The sequence below is a fragment of the Macaca thibetana genome, chromosome 19 (genome assembly GCF_024542745.1).
Source record: "Macaca thibetana thibetana isolate TM-01 chromosome 19, ASM2454274v1, whole genome shotgun sequence".
NCBI classification, from domain to species: Eukaryota; Metazoa; Chordata; class Mammalia; order Primates; family Cercopithecidae; genus Macaca; species Macaca thibetana.
In genome coordinates, this window is record NC_065596.1 from 12,597,206 (window position 1) to 12,612,161 (window position 14,956).

A 14,956-nucleotide genomic window follows, 5' to 3' on the forward strand; every position below is an offset into this window, starting at 1 on the left:
ATATTATAATAAGAGTAACTCTGTAAATCAAATTCTCCCCCTTCCTTTTTATGCTCTTTATGTTTGCTGCAGGCTGTAATTGTTTATTTGTTTGGTAACTTTCAAAAGTGTATTTATAGAGACCATGTTCCTTGTCCAGTGTAGTCACTGAAGTCTCTGTTCCTTTAGCTTATATTCACCCAGTGTTCTGACAATGCCAGGAACAAAAGAAAAAGAGAAAATGAATCAAGCAAAAAATTGACCTCTCTCAGTCTCTGTGGATGGATCTGAGCTGGAGAATTCCTTGAATCCTTAGCCCAGCTTCTTAAAGCTCTGTTTACCCTTCTCTTTCTGTTTAACCAAGCCTCAAGATCTACCAGCCCTGAAAATGATGCCGAGGCGAGTGGATCACCTGAGGTCGGGAGTTCCAGACCAGCCTGATCAACATGGAGAAACCCGGTCTCTACTAAAAATACAAAATTAGCCGGGCATGGTGGCACATGCCTGTAATCCCAGCTACTCGGGAGGCTAAGGCAGGAGAATCACTTGAACCCGGGAAGCAGAGGTTGCAGTGAGCCAAGATCGGCCATTGCACTCTAGCCTGGGCAACAAGAGAGAAACCCCATCTCAAAAAAAAAAAAAAAAAAAAAAAAAGTCTCCCTTGAGCAAAACCACATGAAAGCAGTGTGTGTGGAGAAGTCAGCATGGGTCATTCGTGGTAATTGCTACCATAGAGCTCATGATCAACACAAGCCACATGAGTATCAGGAATATGGAGAGAAGCCACTACACATAAACAATGTGAGAAAGCCTCCAGTTACTGCCACTTCCTTTGAATACATTAAAGGCCTAACCCTGGAAAGAAACTTAGTGACTAAAAGGAATGTGAGAAAGCACTTAATCATCTCAGAAGCTTTACACAGTGGAGATAGGCCTCATAAATGTAAGATATGTGGGAAAGACCCACATATTCAATTTTCACAGACCATTTCAAAGACATGAAAGAACTTACACTGGAGAGAAACATAAATGCAAACAATGTGGGAAAGCCTTCAGTTGTTCCTGTTACAGTCAAATACATGAAAAGACTCATACTGGAAAACAACCCTGTGAATGTCAGCAATGTGTAAAAGCATTTTCTCATCTCAGAGGCTTTCAAAGATACATGAGAACATACACTGGAAATAGAAATCATAAATGTAAGATATGTGGGAAAAGCTTTCATTATCTCAGTTTAGTTCAAAGACATGAAAGAACGCACACTGAAGAGAAACCCTATCAATGTAAGCAATGTGGGAAAGCATTCTTTCATGCACAAGCTTTCAAAGACACATGAAAACACACACTGGAGATGGATCTCAGAAATGCAAGGTATGTGAGAAAGCCCTTGATTCTTCCAGTTTTCTACAAAGCCATACAAGGACGCACACTGGGGAGAAACCCTATAAATGTAGATGTGGGAAGGCCTTTAGGGATGTCTGTTCCTTTTGAAATCATTAAAAGACTCACACTGGAAAGAATCTCCATGAATGTAAGGAGTGTAGGAGAGCGTTTTGTTTTCGTCCGTTTCCCTCCTAAGGCATGAAAGAACTCACTGGGAGCAAGCCCATGAATGTATGCAATTTGGTAAAGCCTTCAGTTTTTCCAGTTCCCCTTGTATACATGAAAAAATTCACGCTGGAGAGAAACTATGAATGTAAGGCATGTGAAAAAGTATTCAGTTCTCCCACTTCCTTTAATTGACATAAAAGGAGCCCCTAAAGAGAAACTCTCTAAATGTATGGAATGTGGGAGAAGCATTTGCTAGTCTTATTGTATTTAAGATATGAGGAAGAGGCCGGGCGCGGTGGCTCAAGCCTGTAATCCCAGCACTTAGGGAGGCCGAGACGGGCGGATCACTAGGTCAGGAGATAGAGACCATCCTGGATAACACGGTGAAACCCCGTCTCTACTAAAAAATACAAAAAACTAGCCGGTCGAGGTGGCGGCGCCTGTAGTCCCAGCTACTCGGGAGGCTGAGGCAGGAGAATGGCGTGAACCCGGGAGGCGGAGCTTGCAGTGAGCTGAGATCCGGCCACTGCACTCCAGCCTGGGCTACAGAGCGAGACTCCGTTTCAAAAATAAATAAATAAATAAATAAATAAAAGATATGAGGAAGAATTCACGTTGGAGATAAGCCCTATGAATATAAAGATGTTATAAAGACTTAAGTAGTTTCCATTTATTTTGAATATAGTTATCTCTGGAGATCTTCAAGAGATTGGTTCTATTACCTCCCAAGGATACCTGAATCCACAGATGCTGAAGTCCCTTTTTAAAAATGACATATTTGGCCGGGCGCGGTGGCTCACGCCTGTAATCCCAGCACTTTGGGAGGCCGAGGCGGGCGGATCACGAGGTCAGGAGATCGAGACCATCCTGGCTAACACGGTGAAACCCCGTCTCTACTAAAAATGCAAAAAAATTAGCCGGGCGAGGCGGCGGGCGCCTGTAGTCCCAGCTACTCGGGAGGCTGAGGCAGGAGAATGGCGTGAACCCGGGAGGCGGAGCTTGCAGTGAGGCGAGATCGCGCCACTGCACTCCAGCCCGGGCGACAGAGCGAGACTCCATCTCAAAAAAAAAAAAAAAATGACATATTTGTATGTAACCTATGCACATCCTCCTGTACACTTTAAATCCTTTTTAGGTTATTTATAATAATTCATGCATTGTAAATACTATGTAAATAGTTATATTGTTTAGGGAATTATAATGAGAAAAAGTCTATACTTATTCAGTACGGGAGCAACCATCACAAGCCTCCTTAAATAGTACATGTCAGCCAGAAAGTTACAATTTCCTTCAATACACACAGATTCTTTTTGAGAATTGACCTGAAATAGTATGTTAATATTCAGCAAAATCCTAGTTTGTCTCTCTTGATTACCCAGGTATAATGACAGTGATGATGATCACTGTATGGTGCCTAACATTGTGATTTGTTGAGGTGACTAGACATGTGGTTTTGTAGGTAAGTAGTGAGCGATCAGGTTAAATGGAATCTTCTGACAGAACATCAGAACAATCATCTATGTTACGAGAACAAGGTTCTGATTGTAGATGTTGACTCTTTGGAGGAGGCTAAATGATACAGTCAGGATCTGTTTGGCTTGAGGGCTGAAGATCTATAAGTACTGAGGGTTCGGTCTTCATATTTGCAAATGCTTAGTTAGAAACATTGTTATAGGAACTTTATTCCTTTATTTCTTTGCATCATCAAATGTGTTTGTAGGCATGTTGTAATTATTCCGATGAGGTGGAGACTTTGCTCCACTGAGGGATCTTACTTGAGGGTAATAATCTTTAACACCTCTGCCTGTTGAAAAACTGCTGCAATGTTTTCAGGTCCCAATCAATGGCTCTGCACCTTCTAAATCTTCTGCATCATCATAATGTCATTATTGTTGCCATCGTAGAGGATTTCAGCAGATCTTTTGAGTTCCTTGTTAGTAAACATTTGTCTTTGCTTTTGTGTAAGTTTTTCAGTGTCATCCTCGATCATGTCAGACAGCCTTTCCCAACAATTTCTTATCCAGAATATTGAGTCAAAGAAGATTATTCTTATATGAAACTTACCTTCCAGGTTTTTGTCTTGCTTGGGAACTGTCACCACTTCCTCCTCTCATATTTCTCTTCTTTGAAATAGAAGTGCTTTTCCTAAGCCTGTCTCAACACTAGGCCACACAACCGGTTTGTTTCCTAAGGCTCACATTTGGAAAAGAATGTTGCCTCAGGATGAATGTTACCTCAACTCTCACCCATATCTGATTCAGCTGATATTTAATTGAGTTTGAGTTTAGGCTTTACAGCTCATTGTGGACTGACTCAAGACTTTTGATGCTGTTGAAATGAAATAAATGTATTTTGCATGTAGGGATATAAATTTGGGAAGGCAGGGTAGAAAGTTACTGAGTTTGTCTCCTGAAATTCAAGTGTTGAAGCCCTACTTCCTAATGTATGGAATGAAGATATGGGATCTCAGGGAGGTAGTTAGAATTAGATGAGATCATGAGGGTAGTCCTTTATGAATGGGCTTATACGTTTCCCTAAGTAGCTTTCTTTTGCTCTTTACCATATGAGAACTCAATGAGATGACAGCCTTGCTTGTACCATGAAGCAGACCCTTACCAGGCACTGAATCTGCCACTACTTTGACCTTGGACTTACTTAATACCGTCTTGTACAGTGAGAATTAAAAGTTAGTGGGTTCGGCCGGGCGCGGTGGCTCAAGCCTGTAATCCCAGCACTTTGGGAGGCCGAGACGGGCGGATCACGAGGTCAGGAGATCGAGAGACCATCCCGGCTAACACGGTGAAACCCCGTCTCTACTAAAAAATACAAAAAACTAGCCGGGCGAGGTGGCGGGCGCCTGTAGTCCCAGCTACTCGGGAGGCTGAGGCAGGAGAATGGCGTAAACCCGGGAGGCGGAGCTTGCAGTGAGCTGAGATCCGGCCACTGCACTCCAGCCTGGGTGACAGAGCAAGACTCCGTCTCAAAAAAAAAAAAAAAAAAAAAAAAAAAGTTAGTGGGTTCAGGCCGGGCGCGGTGGCTCAAGCCTGTAATCCCAGCACTTTGGGAGGCCGAGGCGGGCGGATCACAAGGTCAGGAGATCGAGACCACAGTGAAACCCCGTCTCTACTAAAAATACAAAAAATTAGCCGGGCGCGGTGGCGGGCGCCTGTAGTCCCAGCTACTCAGGAGGCTGAGGCAGGAGAATGGCGGGAACCCGGGAGGCGGAGCTTGCAGTGAGCCGAGATCGTGCCACTGCACTCCAGCCTGGGCAACAGCGTGAGACTCCGTCTCAAAAAAAAAAAAAAAAAAAAAGTTAGTGGGTTCAGTCGGCCAGGCACAGTGGCTCACGCCTGTAATCTCAGCACTTTGGGAGGCCGAGGCAGGCAGATCATGAGGTCAGAAGATGGAGACCATCCTGGCTAACACGGTGAGACCCCGTCTCTACTAAAAATACAAAAATTTAGCTGGGCGTGGTGGCAGGCGCCTATAGTCCCAGCTACTTGGGAGGCCGAGGCAGGAGAATGCCATGAACCTAGGAGGAAGAGGTTGCAGTGAGCCGAGATTGTGCCACTGCACTCCAGCCTGGGCAACAGAGCAAGACTCCATCAAAAAAAAAAAAAAAAAAAAAAAAAAAGGTTAGTGGGTTAATACCCTCAGTAGTTGGTATTTTGTTTCAGCAGTGCATGCTGGGTAAAATACAATTACATTGAAAAATGTGTTAGGGAATTGAATAGACATTCCTCTAATGAAATATACAAATAGGTGATAATCACGTAAAGATGTTCAACATCACTCATGGTTAGGGAAATGCAAATCAAAACCGCAATGACATCCATACACCCTCACCTTCATTATTTTGCCACTACCTAAGAACAACAAAATAACAAATGCTGGCAACTATGTGAATTAACCAAAACTCTTGGGTGCTATTGGTGGGAATGCAAAATGGTAAAACCAGAGGGAGGATGGAGCAGGATGGCCAAATAGAAGCCTTCACTAAATGTGCCCCCTACTGGAACATCAAATGTAACAACTGTTTACACACACACAAAAATCATCTTCCTAAGAACAAAAAAATCAGGTGAGCAATCACAGCACCTGTTTTTAACTTCATATCACTGAAAGTGGAACTGAAGAAATTAGAAAAGACAGTCTTGAATCGCTGTCACCAGCCCTCCCCATCCCCTGGCAGTGGCCATGTGCCTTGGAGAATCTGTGTGCTTGGTGAAGGAGATGCAATAATTAGGAGATTACTGCATTTGACTCAGTGCTGTCCTGTCACAGTGGAAAGCAAAACCAGGCTAAATAGCTGATGCCTACCCACAGAGGGAGCATTCAGACCAACCCTAGCCAGAGGGGAATTACCCATCCCAGCAGTTGGAACTTGAGTTTTTGCAAGCCTCGTCACTGTGGACTAAAGGGCTCTGAGGTTCTGAATAAACTTAAAAGGCAGGTTAGGCAATAAGGACTGCAATTCCTAGGCAAGTCCTAGTGCTGTGCTGGGCTCAGAGCCAGTGGACATGAGTGCGGAGGGGCTCATGACCTAGTGAGACATCAGCTGGGTGGCTAAGGGAGTGCTTGCACCACCTGTCCCCCAACCTCAGGCAGCACAGCTCACAGCGACAAAAGTGAATCCTCCCTTCAATTTGAGGAGAGGAGAGGGAAGACTAAAGAGGACTTTGTCTTGCATCTTGGGTACCACCTCAGGCACCGTAGAATAGGGAACTGGGCAGAGTCAGCAGAGCCCCTTTCCAGGCCCTAGCTCCTGGGCAACATACCTAGACACACCCTTGATCAGATGTGAACCCACTGCCTTGAACGGAAGGACCTTGACCTGGCAAGATTCATCACCTGCTGTCTAAAGAACCCTTGAGCCCTGAACCACCAGTGGTAACACCCAGGTAGTATGCTGTGGGCCTTGGACGAGACTCTGAGGTGTGCTGGCTTCAGGTGACACCCAGCACATTCCCAGCTCTGGGAAATACAGTAAGATAATCTTTCTGCTTGAGAAAAACAGAGAAAAGTAGAGGGTACTTAGACCTGCACCTTAGGTACCAGCTCAGCCATAATGGGGTAGAACACCAAGCGGGCTCCTGGGGTCTCCAATACCAGGCCTTGGCTCTTGCATGGCATGTCTTGACTTACCCTGAGCCAGAGGGGAGCCCACTGCTCTGAAGGGTGAGTTCCAGGCTGGCAGCATTCGCCACAGGCTGACCGAAGAGCCCTTAGGTCTTAAGTGAATATCAGTAGCAGCCTGGCAAGATTACCCATGGGTTGTGATGTTGGTGACCATGGTGGGAGAGGCTTCTCTGCCTGTGGAAAGGGGAGAGAAGAGTGGGAAGACTTTGTCTCATGGTTTGAGTGCCAGCTTAGCCACAGTAGAATAGGGCATCAGGTAGGTTTCTAAGATTTTTGACTCCAGTCCCTGGCTCCTGGATGCCATCTCTGGACCCCCAGTCAGGGACTAGGGAAACTTGGTGCCCTGAAGGAAAGGACACAAACCTGCCTGGCTTCCCCGTCTGCTGATTGCAGATCCCTAGGGCCTTGAGCAAACATAGGCTTTAGCCAGGTAGAGGTTACAGTGGGCTTTGGGTGAGACTCAGTGCTGTGCTGGCTTCAGATGTGACCCAACGCAGTCCCAGTGCTGGCGAACATGAGGCACTTGTGTCACCCCACCCCCAGCTGCAAGCGTCTCAGCACAGAGGGACTCCATTTATATGGGAGAAAATAAGGGAAGAGAACAAGAGACCCTGCCTGGTAATTCAGGGAATTCATCTGGATCTTATCTAAGACCAGCAAGGTGGTACCAATGTGAGTCTGCAAAAACCAGGTGTAACTAGGCTTGGAGTACCCCACAAAGCAGAAATAGCTTAGACAAAAACAGCCAAGTCCCTTTGAATACCTAGAAAGCCTTCCCAAAAAGACGGGTCCAAACAAGCCCAGACTGCAAAGACTACAATAAATATCTAGTGCTTCAATGCCCAGACAGCAATGAACATCCACAAGCATCAAGACCATCCGGGAGCCAGGCGCAGTGGCTCATGCCTGTAATCCCAGCACTTTGGGAGGCCGAGGTGGGCAGATCATGAGGTCAGGAGATCGAGACCAGCCTGGCCAACATGGTGAAACTCAGTCTCTACTGAAAATACAAAAATTAGCCGGGCGTGGTGGCATGCACCTGTAATCCCAGCTACTCAGGAGGCTGAGGCAGGAGAATTGCTTGAACCTGGGAGGTGGAGGTTGCAATGAGCCAAGATCACCCCACTGCACTCCAATCTGGCAACAGAGCAAGACTCCATCTCAAAACAAAACAAAGCAAAAACAAAAACAAAAAAACCATCCAGGAAAACATGACCATGACCTTACCAAGTGAACTAAATAAGACATCAGGGGCCAATCCTAGAGACACAGAAATATGTGACCTTTCAGAGAGAGAATTCAAAGTAGCTGTTTTAAGGAACACAGTGAAATCAAGATAACACAAAGAGGGAATTCAGAACCCTATGAGGTGAATTTAACAAAAATATTGAAATAATTAAAAAGAATCAAGCAGGCCAGGCACAGTGGCTCACTGTAATCCCAGAACTTTGGGAGGCCAAGGCAGATGAATCACCTGAGGTGAGGAGTTCGAGACCAGCCTGGCCAACATGGTGAAACCCCATCTCTACTAAAAATACAAAAATAACCCAGGTGTGGTGGTGTGTGCCTGTAATCCCAGCTACTTGGGAGGCTGAGGCAGGAGAATTGCTTGAACCTGGGAGGTGGAGGTTGTAGTGAGCCAAGATCATGCCACTGCACTCCAGCCTGAGCAACAGAGTGAGACTCTGTTTTGAAAAATAAAAAAAAAAAAGAATCGGCCGGGTGCGGTGGCTCAAGCCTGTAATCCCAGCACTTTGGGAGGCTGAGACGGGCGGATCACGAGGTCAGGAGATCGAGACCATCCTGGCTAACACGGTGAAACCCCGTCTCTACTAAAAAATACAAAAAAATTAGCCGGGCGAGGTGGCGGGCGCCTGTAGTCCCAGCTACTTGGGAGGCTGAGGCAGGAAAATGGCGTAAACCCGGGAGGCGGAGCTTGCAGTGAGCTGAGATCCGGCCACTGCACTCCAGCCTGGGCAACAGAGCGAGACTCCGTCTCAAAAAAAAAAAAAAAAAAAAGAGAGAAGAAAGGAGCTACGGTGCGATTGGCCTAATGTATAATCTGTGCAATAGTTATCTCCCCTTCATACCTATTGATGGTTTTCCGATTATTGAGTTTTACTTGATAATATAAATCAAGGATAACGGCAGGTTTGTAAATTCAGCAGAGATAAGGTGCCATTTTTGGCTTCCTGTTTAGCAGTCTTTTGTTTTGTTTTGTTTTGTTTTTGAGATGGAGTTTCGCTCTTATTGCCCAGGCTGGAGTGCAATGGTGTGATCTCAGCTCACCGCATCCGCTGCCTCCCAGATTCAAGTGATTCTCCTGCCTCAGCCTCCCAAGTAGCTGGGACTACAGGCATATGCCATCATGCCTGGCTAATTTTGTATTTTTGGTAGAGATGGGGTTTCTCCATGTTGGCCAGGCTGGTCTTGAGCTCTTGACCTCAGGTGATCCGCCTGCCTCAGCCTCCCAAAGTATTGGGATTACAGGCGTGAGCCATCGCGCCCCGCCCTGTTTAGCAGTCTTTTAATGCCCAGAGATGTAGTAGAAGTCTCCTTAGTATGGGCTAGACAGTGAACAATAGCCATTTTAGTAGAGAGGTGAACAACTTCTAATAGTGTCCCAGTTATGTATGTTCATTGGCAATGGGTGTACCAGAACAAGTTGTAAATGCGAAGGATTTTCAGATTGTGCCAACAGCAAAAAAGATTCCCAAAGCATATCTGGAATTAGTGTCAATGGTGGCAGTTTCCCCTTTGCCAACATGCAAGATCTAGTAAGAGCAATGAGCTAGAGGCTCAGGCTGATTTTGCAGTGAGTAAAGAGTATGCCTCAATTGTTTCATGTGGAGAAATTATGACAAAACCAGTTACTATGTTTTCCCCACATTTGTGTTAAGAGGGGCCTTCTCAAAATGATAGTAAGTCTAGGTCATCCACGGAGGTGTCTAGGAGATCTTCCTGTGGCTTTAGGACCATTTCTATCTGTGCGTGACAGTCATGTGAAATGGGGTGGGGCTCTCCAACATCAGGTCAAGGTAGTATAGTGGCCAGATTTACTGGGAAGATGTCAGAAATAAATCAATATGACAGAACTGAGAGTCTGGAAATAACCCCCTTTGCTATCATTTGAATGTTTGTGTTCCCTCAAAATTCATAGGTTAGAACTCAATCCCCAGCACCACAGTTTTGGGAGGTGGAGACTTTTGGTCTTTTGGCAGAGCCCTCATGAATAGACTAATGCCACTATAACGGGTTTGATGGATGGGGTTCGCCCTCTCTTGCCCTCTGTCTTCTGCCCTGTGAGGATGCAGTGTTCCTTCCCTCCAGAAGATGCAGTAAGAGGGCCTTCCCTAGGTGCCGGCACCTTTATCTTGGAATTCCCAGCATCCAGAACTATGAGAAAACTGATTAATATTCTTTACAAATTGCCCATTTGGCAGTATTTCATTATAGCAGCACACACGGACTAAGACACTCTTCATGGATAGTTAATTAATTTGCAACAAATAGGCCAAGATAAATTAAAGGGGAAAGTCTTTTCAACAAGCTACTAGAGAAGTTGAATATTGACCTTCAGAAACATGAACTGAGCTCCTGACAGCATGCATTAAAGTTAACTCACACTGAAATGGTAAAAAAATATATATAAATTCAGCAGCAGATATTAGAGGATCTTTGTGACAGAGGGTTGGGGAAGGAGTTGTGTTTCATTTTCTTTAAAAAAAAAAAAAAAAAAAAAAAACCTCAGCCGGGCATGGTGGCTCACGCCTGTAATCCCAGCACTTTGGAAGGCCAAGGCAGGTGGATCACAAGGTCAGGAGATCAAGACCAAGGTGAAACCCCGTCCCTACTAAAAATACAAAAAATTAGCTGGGCGCGGTGGCGGGTGCCTGTAGTCCCAGCTACTTGGGAGGCTGAGGCAGGAGAATGGTGTAAACCTGGGAGGCAGAGCTTGCAGTGAGCTGAGATTGGGCCACTGCACTCCAGCCTGGGTGACAGAGCGAGATTCTGTCTCAAAAAAAAAAAAAAAAAAAAAAAAAAAACTCAGAAATAAACATCCTAATTCAGAAAAGCATAGTGTTGCCATAGAACTGACTGTGAGGAAACTAACAGCAATAATTTCTATATTGTGTTTAAACTTGCACACACAAATTTTGAGCTTTCTAGCTTCTCTTAGGATTTCTTTTGTCCTTTCTCCCTGTTGGGGGTTGGGGAAAGTGGGTCTCATGATTGTTGATTTTTCCTTCATCATGGTAATGTGAACAGCTATTTTTGTCTGGAAGCTTTTATATGTATTTAAATCATTGCAGAAATCAACTACTTACTTGTTGCCATTTGTAAAAATATACGAAATCTGTATATAAATCCCTGACAATCAGTTAGTTTGATACATTGTGCTCTCTTTTAACATGTGTGGAAACAAATAAATAGAACATTGTTCCAGGAGCAGTTAATGTGAGGAGTGAGGGGTGGAGCATTTCATAGAATAGAATGGTAGTTTATCCTTCAGAAAGCAGTTTCTAGCATAATAGACTGGGAGTGTATGTGTATGTGCGTGTGTGCGCGCTTAATTTTTTATTTATTTTTTATTTATTTTATTTTTTTTTGAGACGGAGTCTCGCTGTCTTCCGGGCTGGAGTGCAGGGGCATGATCCTGATCTCCGCTCACCACAACCTCCGCCTACCGGGTTCGAGCGATTCTCCTGCCTCAGCCTCCTGAGTAGCTGGGATTACAGGCGCGTGCAACCGCGCCCGGCTAATTTTTTGTATTTTTAGTAGAGACGGGGTTTCACCGTGTTAGCCAGGATGGTCTCCATCTCCTGACCTCATGATCCGCCCGCCTCGGCCTCCCAAAGTGCTGGGATTACAGGCGTGAGCCACCGCACCCGGCTGAGACATCATTTTTTTCATTCGTTTTCTAAACATGTCCATTTGTCCTGGCAGAAAATGCTATAGTTTCTAGAAGTTGATTGAAGATTTCATTTGATCTATTGACATCTCATGTTCAGCTCCTTTCTATTTAGCCATGGGTACCAGCTTCTAGTTTATAACAAGTTTTTTTTTTTTTTTTTGAGATGGAGTTTTGTTTTGTTTTGTTTTGTTTTCTCGCTCTGTCGCCCAGGCTGGAGTGCAGTGGTGTGATGTTGCCTCACTGAAACCTCTGCCTCAGCTTCCTGAGTAGCTGGGGTTATAGGCGCGCGCCACCACGCCCAACTAATCTTTGTATTTTTAGTAGAGACGGGGTTTCACCATGTTTGTCAGGCAGGCTGGTCTCGGACTCCTGACCTCGTGATCCCTTTTTTTTTTTGGTGACATGGAGTTTTGCTCTTGTTGCCCAGGCTGGAGTGCAATGGCACGATCTCGGCGCACCGCAACCTCCGCCTCTCGGGTTCAAGCGATTCTCCTGCCTCAGCCTCCTGAGTAGCTGTGATTACAGGCGTGCGCCACCACACCCGGCTAATTTCGTATTTTTAGTAGAAACGGGGTTTCACCATGTTTGTCAGGCTGGTCTCAAACTCCCGACCTCAGGTGATCCACCCGCCTCGGCCTCCCAAAGTGCTGGAATTACAGGCGTCAGCCACAGCGCCCGGCCATAACGCTTTTAAGTCTAGTATTCTTACTTCATAAATACATGGAGAAAGGCTAATGTTTTCAAATTCAAAGTCTAATGTCTCGGCTTTTGATTGAAGCGTTTAATTTATGAACATTTAATGGCATAAGGAGAGAGAATTTCCACGCTGTCCAGAGGGGACAGGTATTTTGAGATCTCAAAGTTAAATTCTTAATTGTCCCTCCCACCAACACCAGCTTCTGATCCACCCCGGGGCTCCGTCTTAGGAATCATTGTCTGGCTTCCCAGCTTGGGGATACGTTTGACCTCCTGAAAGGGGGTCTGCTTGTGAACAGTTGGTGCAATAGGCTGCTTCTCTGAGCTAGTTCAAGTTTTTGCTTTTCTTCTCTTTTGATTCTTTACAAAATATTGCTGCCATATAATTCCAGTTTTTCCACATACTTAACAATTTTATTTTGTTGTCTTTTTTTTATCTTCTGGGCTGCAAATGAGTAGATTGTGAGATAAGGTGAGGGAACGGCTTGACCACGTCGCCAACAGCCTCATCCCAAATTCCTGATCCCTGGAGGACATCAGGCCCTCCCTCCTGCTGCAGGGTGGCCTGTGTGCCCTGGGATCCCCTCCTGCTCCGAGGTCCGGGAATGGCCCCACTGGACAGGGGGCCTCGAATTCCCTGCACACACTTGTGAGTCCCTGTCCAGGAGGAAAAAGCAGGAAGAATCCACTGAGTACAATCAGGAAATTCTAAAATGCAAACGTCACTTCGGGAGGGGTCAGGTCACTGAGTTGGGAGGAAGCCCGCCTTGCCAAGGGCAGTGTCTGGAACCTGTTCATCCGGCTCCACTCAGCACTGCGAGATCGCTTCTTCTGTCAATCAGTCACCAAGGGGCGGGATCTGGAGCACTATCCAATCAGGGCCGAGGGGGCGGGGTGTGTGAGAACTGTCAATCAGGCACGCTGCAGGGAGGAGGGTGCGACGTTCAAAGAGCCCGCGGAGTCTTCTCCACGCCCCTGCGCTCTGAGTCCTGGGTCTGTCGCTGAGAGAGAGACGCCCTGGAAGGTCTGTATCAGCGTCTGTCTCGCCGGGACCCACACTGGACGCTGGCTTATAGGGAGGACACCCGGACACCAAGAAGCCGGGAAATGGTGAGTGTGCAGGGCCCGGCGTCCCGAGGCAAAGAAGGGGCAGGTTGGAACTGGCCGGAACCGACCGTGAGGGGACCCGGGCCTCGTCCTGGACGACTCCGGGGTCTGCAAACCAGAGTGCCCCTGGCGCAGCTCGGCCCTTGGTCCCCTCGGCCGCAAGATGGGGCTGAGGCGGCAGCCGGGACCCCGGGCGTCCTGTCCCGTCCCTGCGCGGCCACTGCGGCCGGCGCCCTCTCTGGGCAGCTCCGCGCCCGCAGCTCCGCGTCTCCCCAGATTGTGCGGCTGTAACCGGCACAGGTTCGCGGCCCGAGTCACTGCACCGAGACGCCGAAGGCTACATCAGAAACAGTTTAATGGGGGAGAGGGGAGGAAACCCCAGATCCGCGTCCCTGAGAGGTTTGGGGATGGGGTGTTTGGGGGTGTGGACAGGGGCGGCTGGGGTGTGGGGTCGCTGGTTGGTGGGGAAGTGAGGGGTGACTCCTGGGACTGGAGGTGAAGAAACCGTATTCTCCTGCTGAGTGGGCTCCCTCGTGGGGTCTTCAGCCTGCTTGGCGCCAGCCTTTCCGCTGCAATTCAGGATCCGAGAAAGAACTCAGGCGACTCTTGAGCAACTCTCAGAGATCTTATCCCCAGGCACGATGAGGAAGCCGGCGGTCAGCGTCTGCTGTGACCTGACTCTCAGGGAGGCGGCCTTGCGAGGCAGCAGGGCTGAGAGCACCTGGTTAATATCTAACTGCAATCTCGTCTCCAGCCTGGCTCGCAGTTCCTGTGAACCCGGTGAGGAGGCTGCACGGTGACAACGGAGGGTCACCAGGCAGAATCCAGACTCGTGTGTGTGGGCTTTGTGCTTGGGAAGAGGAGCTGTGGTGGGTTCCCCAGTCCATTTTTTCTTCCCAAGGGTGACCAGTTCCCCTCCGAGTCTTCCACAGATGTGGGCAGCAGGGTCCTCAAATCCACCACCCTGTCCCCCATCCTAACTCCTCCTAGGGCTGGCAGCAAATCCCTTGGTTTCAGAGCCTTCCCCAGGCTAACTTTCTCTCAATTCACAGCAACTTTATGAACTCTTTGTCCCTCAGGCAATATTTCAAACAGAGGCATTATTTTAATTGTCACTTTCTTTTCACATAGCAAGTAAGGTTCTTTTTAAAATATTTGTTTTGGGTTTGTGAACATTTCACATGTGAGGAAGCAAAGAATGACCACTTGACTCCACTGCAAAAAAAAAAAAAAAAAAGTGTATGTGTGACTGTCCTTTATCCTGTCTACATAGAGATATCCGAATATTTTCAGTCAAGGTTCCTCTTTGCAAATGGCATAGGGTGATCTGTCCTCAGCCCAGTCTCTGTGGTGTCCTGGTCCTGGGTTACAGAACTGTTTGTGGCTGCTCCAAGATGCTCGTAGCTGCTAAGTCTTTTGTAGTGTCTAGTGAATATCAGCTCTGAGTAACTCCTCCCAGAGGACAGCCTGAGGTGGGGGGTGGGACCTTATAGGGGAGCGGCCGGATGCCTTGGGGTGGGAGGAGTTCACTAGTATACTGTTCCTCAAAAAGCAAAGCCCTTAACACAT

The 14,956-nt window shown here is 47.0% G+C and overlaps 2 protein-coding genes across 5 annotated transcripts in view; both read left to right on the top strand.

Annotated features, from left to right (window-relative positions):
• ZNF823 (zinc finger protein 823) overlaps window positions 1-14,956 on the top strand; it is a 445,525-nt gene that overhangs the window by 414,934 nt on the left and 15,635 nt on the right. Inside the window, exon 1 of one of the 3 annotated variants that reach the window (XM_050770302.1) lies at window positions 13,191-13,390. The exons of 1 other annotated variant lie outside the window; for it this stretch is intronic. In XM_050770302.1, the coding sequence (XP_050626259.1) occupies window positions 13,388-13,390 (3 nt within the window). In that variant the 5' untranslated portion in view covers window positions 13,191-13,387. Of the gene's footprint in view, window positions 1-13,190; window positions 13,391-14,956 lie in introns of those variants that run through there. One more of the 3 variants, XM_050770304.1, reaches the window with a different exon arrangement.
• Window positions 1-14,956, top strand: part of ECSIT (ECSIT signaling integrator) — a 385,922-nt gene that overhangs the window by 137,051 nt on the left and 233,915 nt on the right. The window lies entirely within an intron of this gene.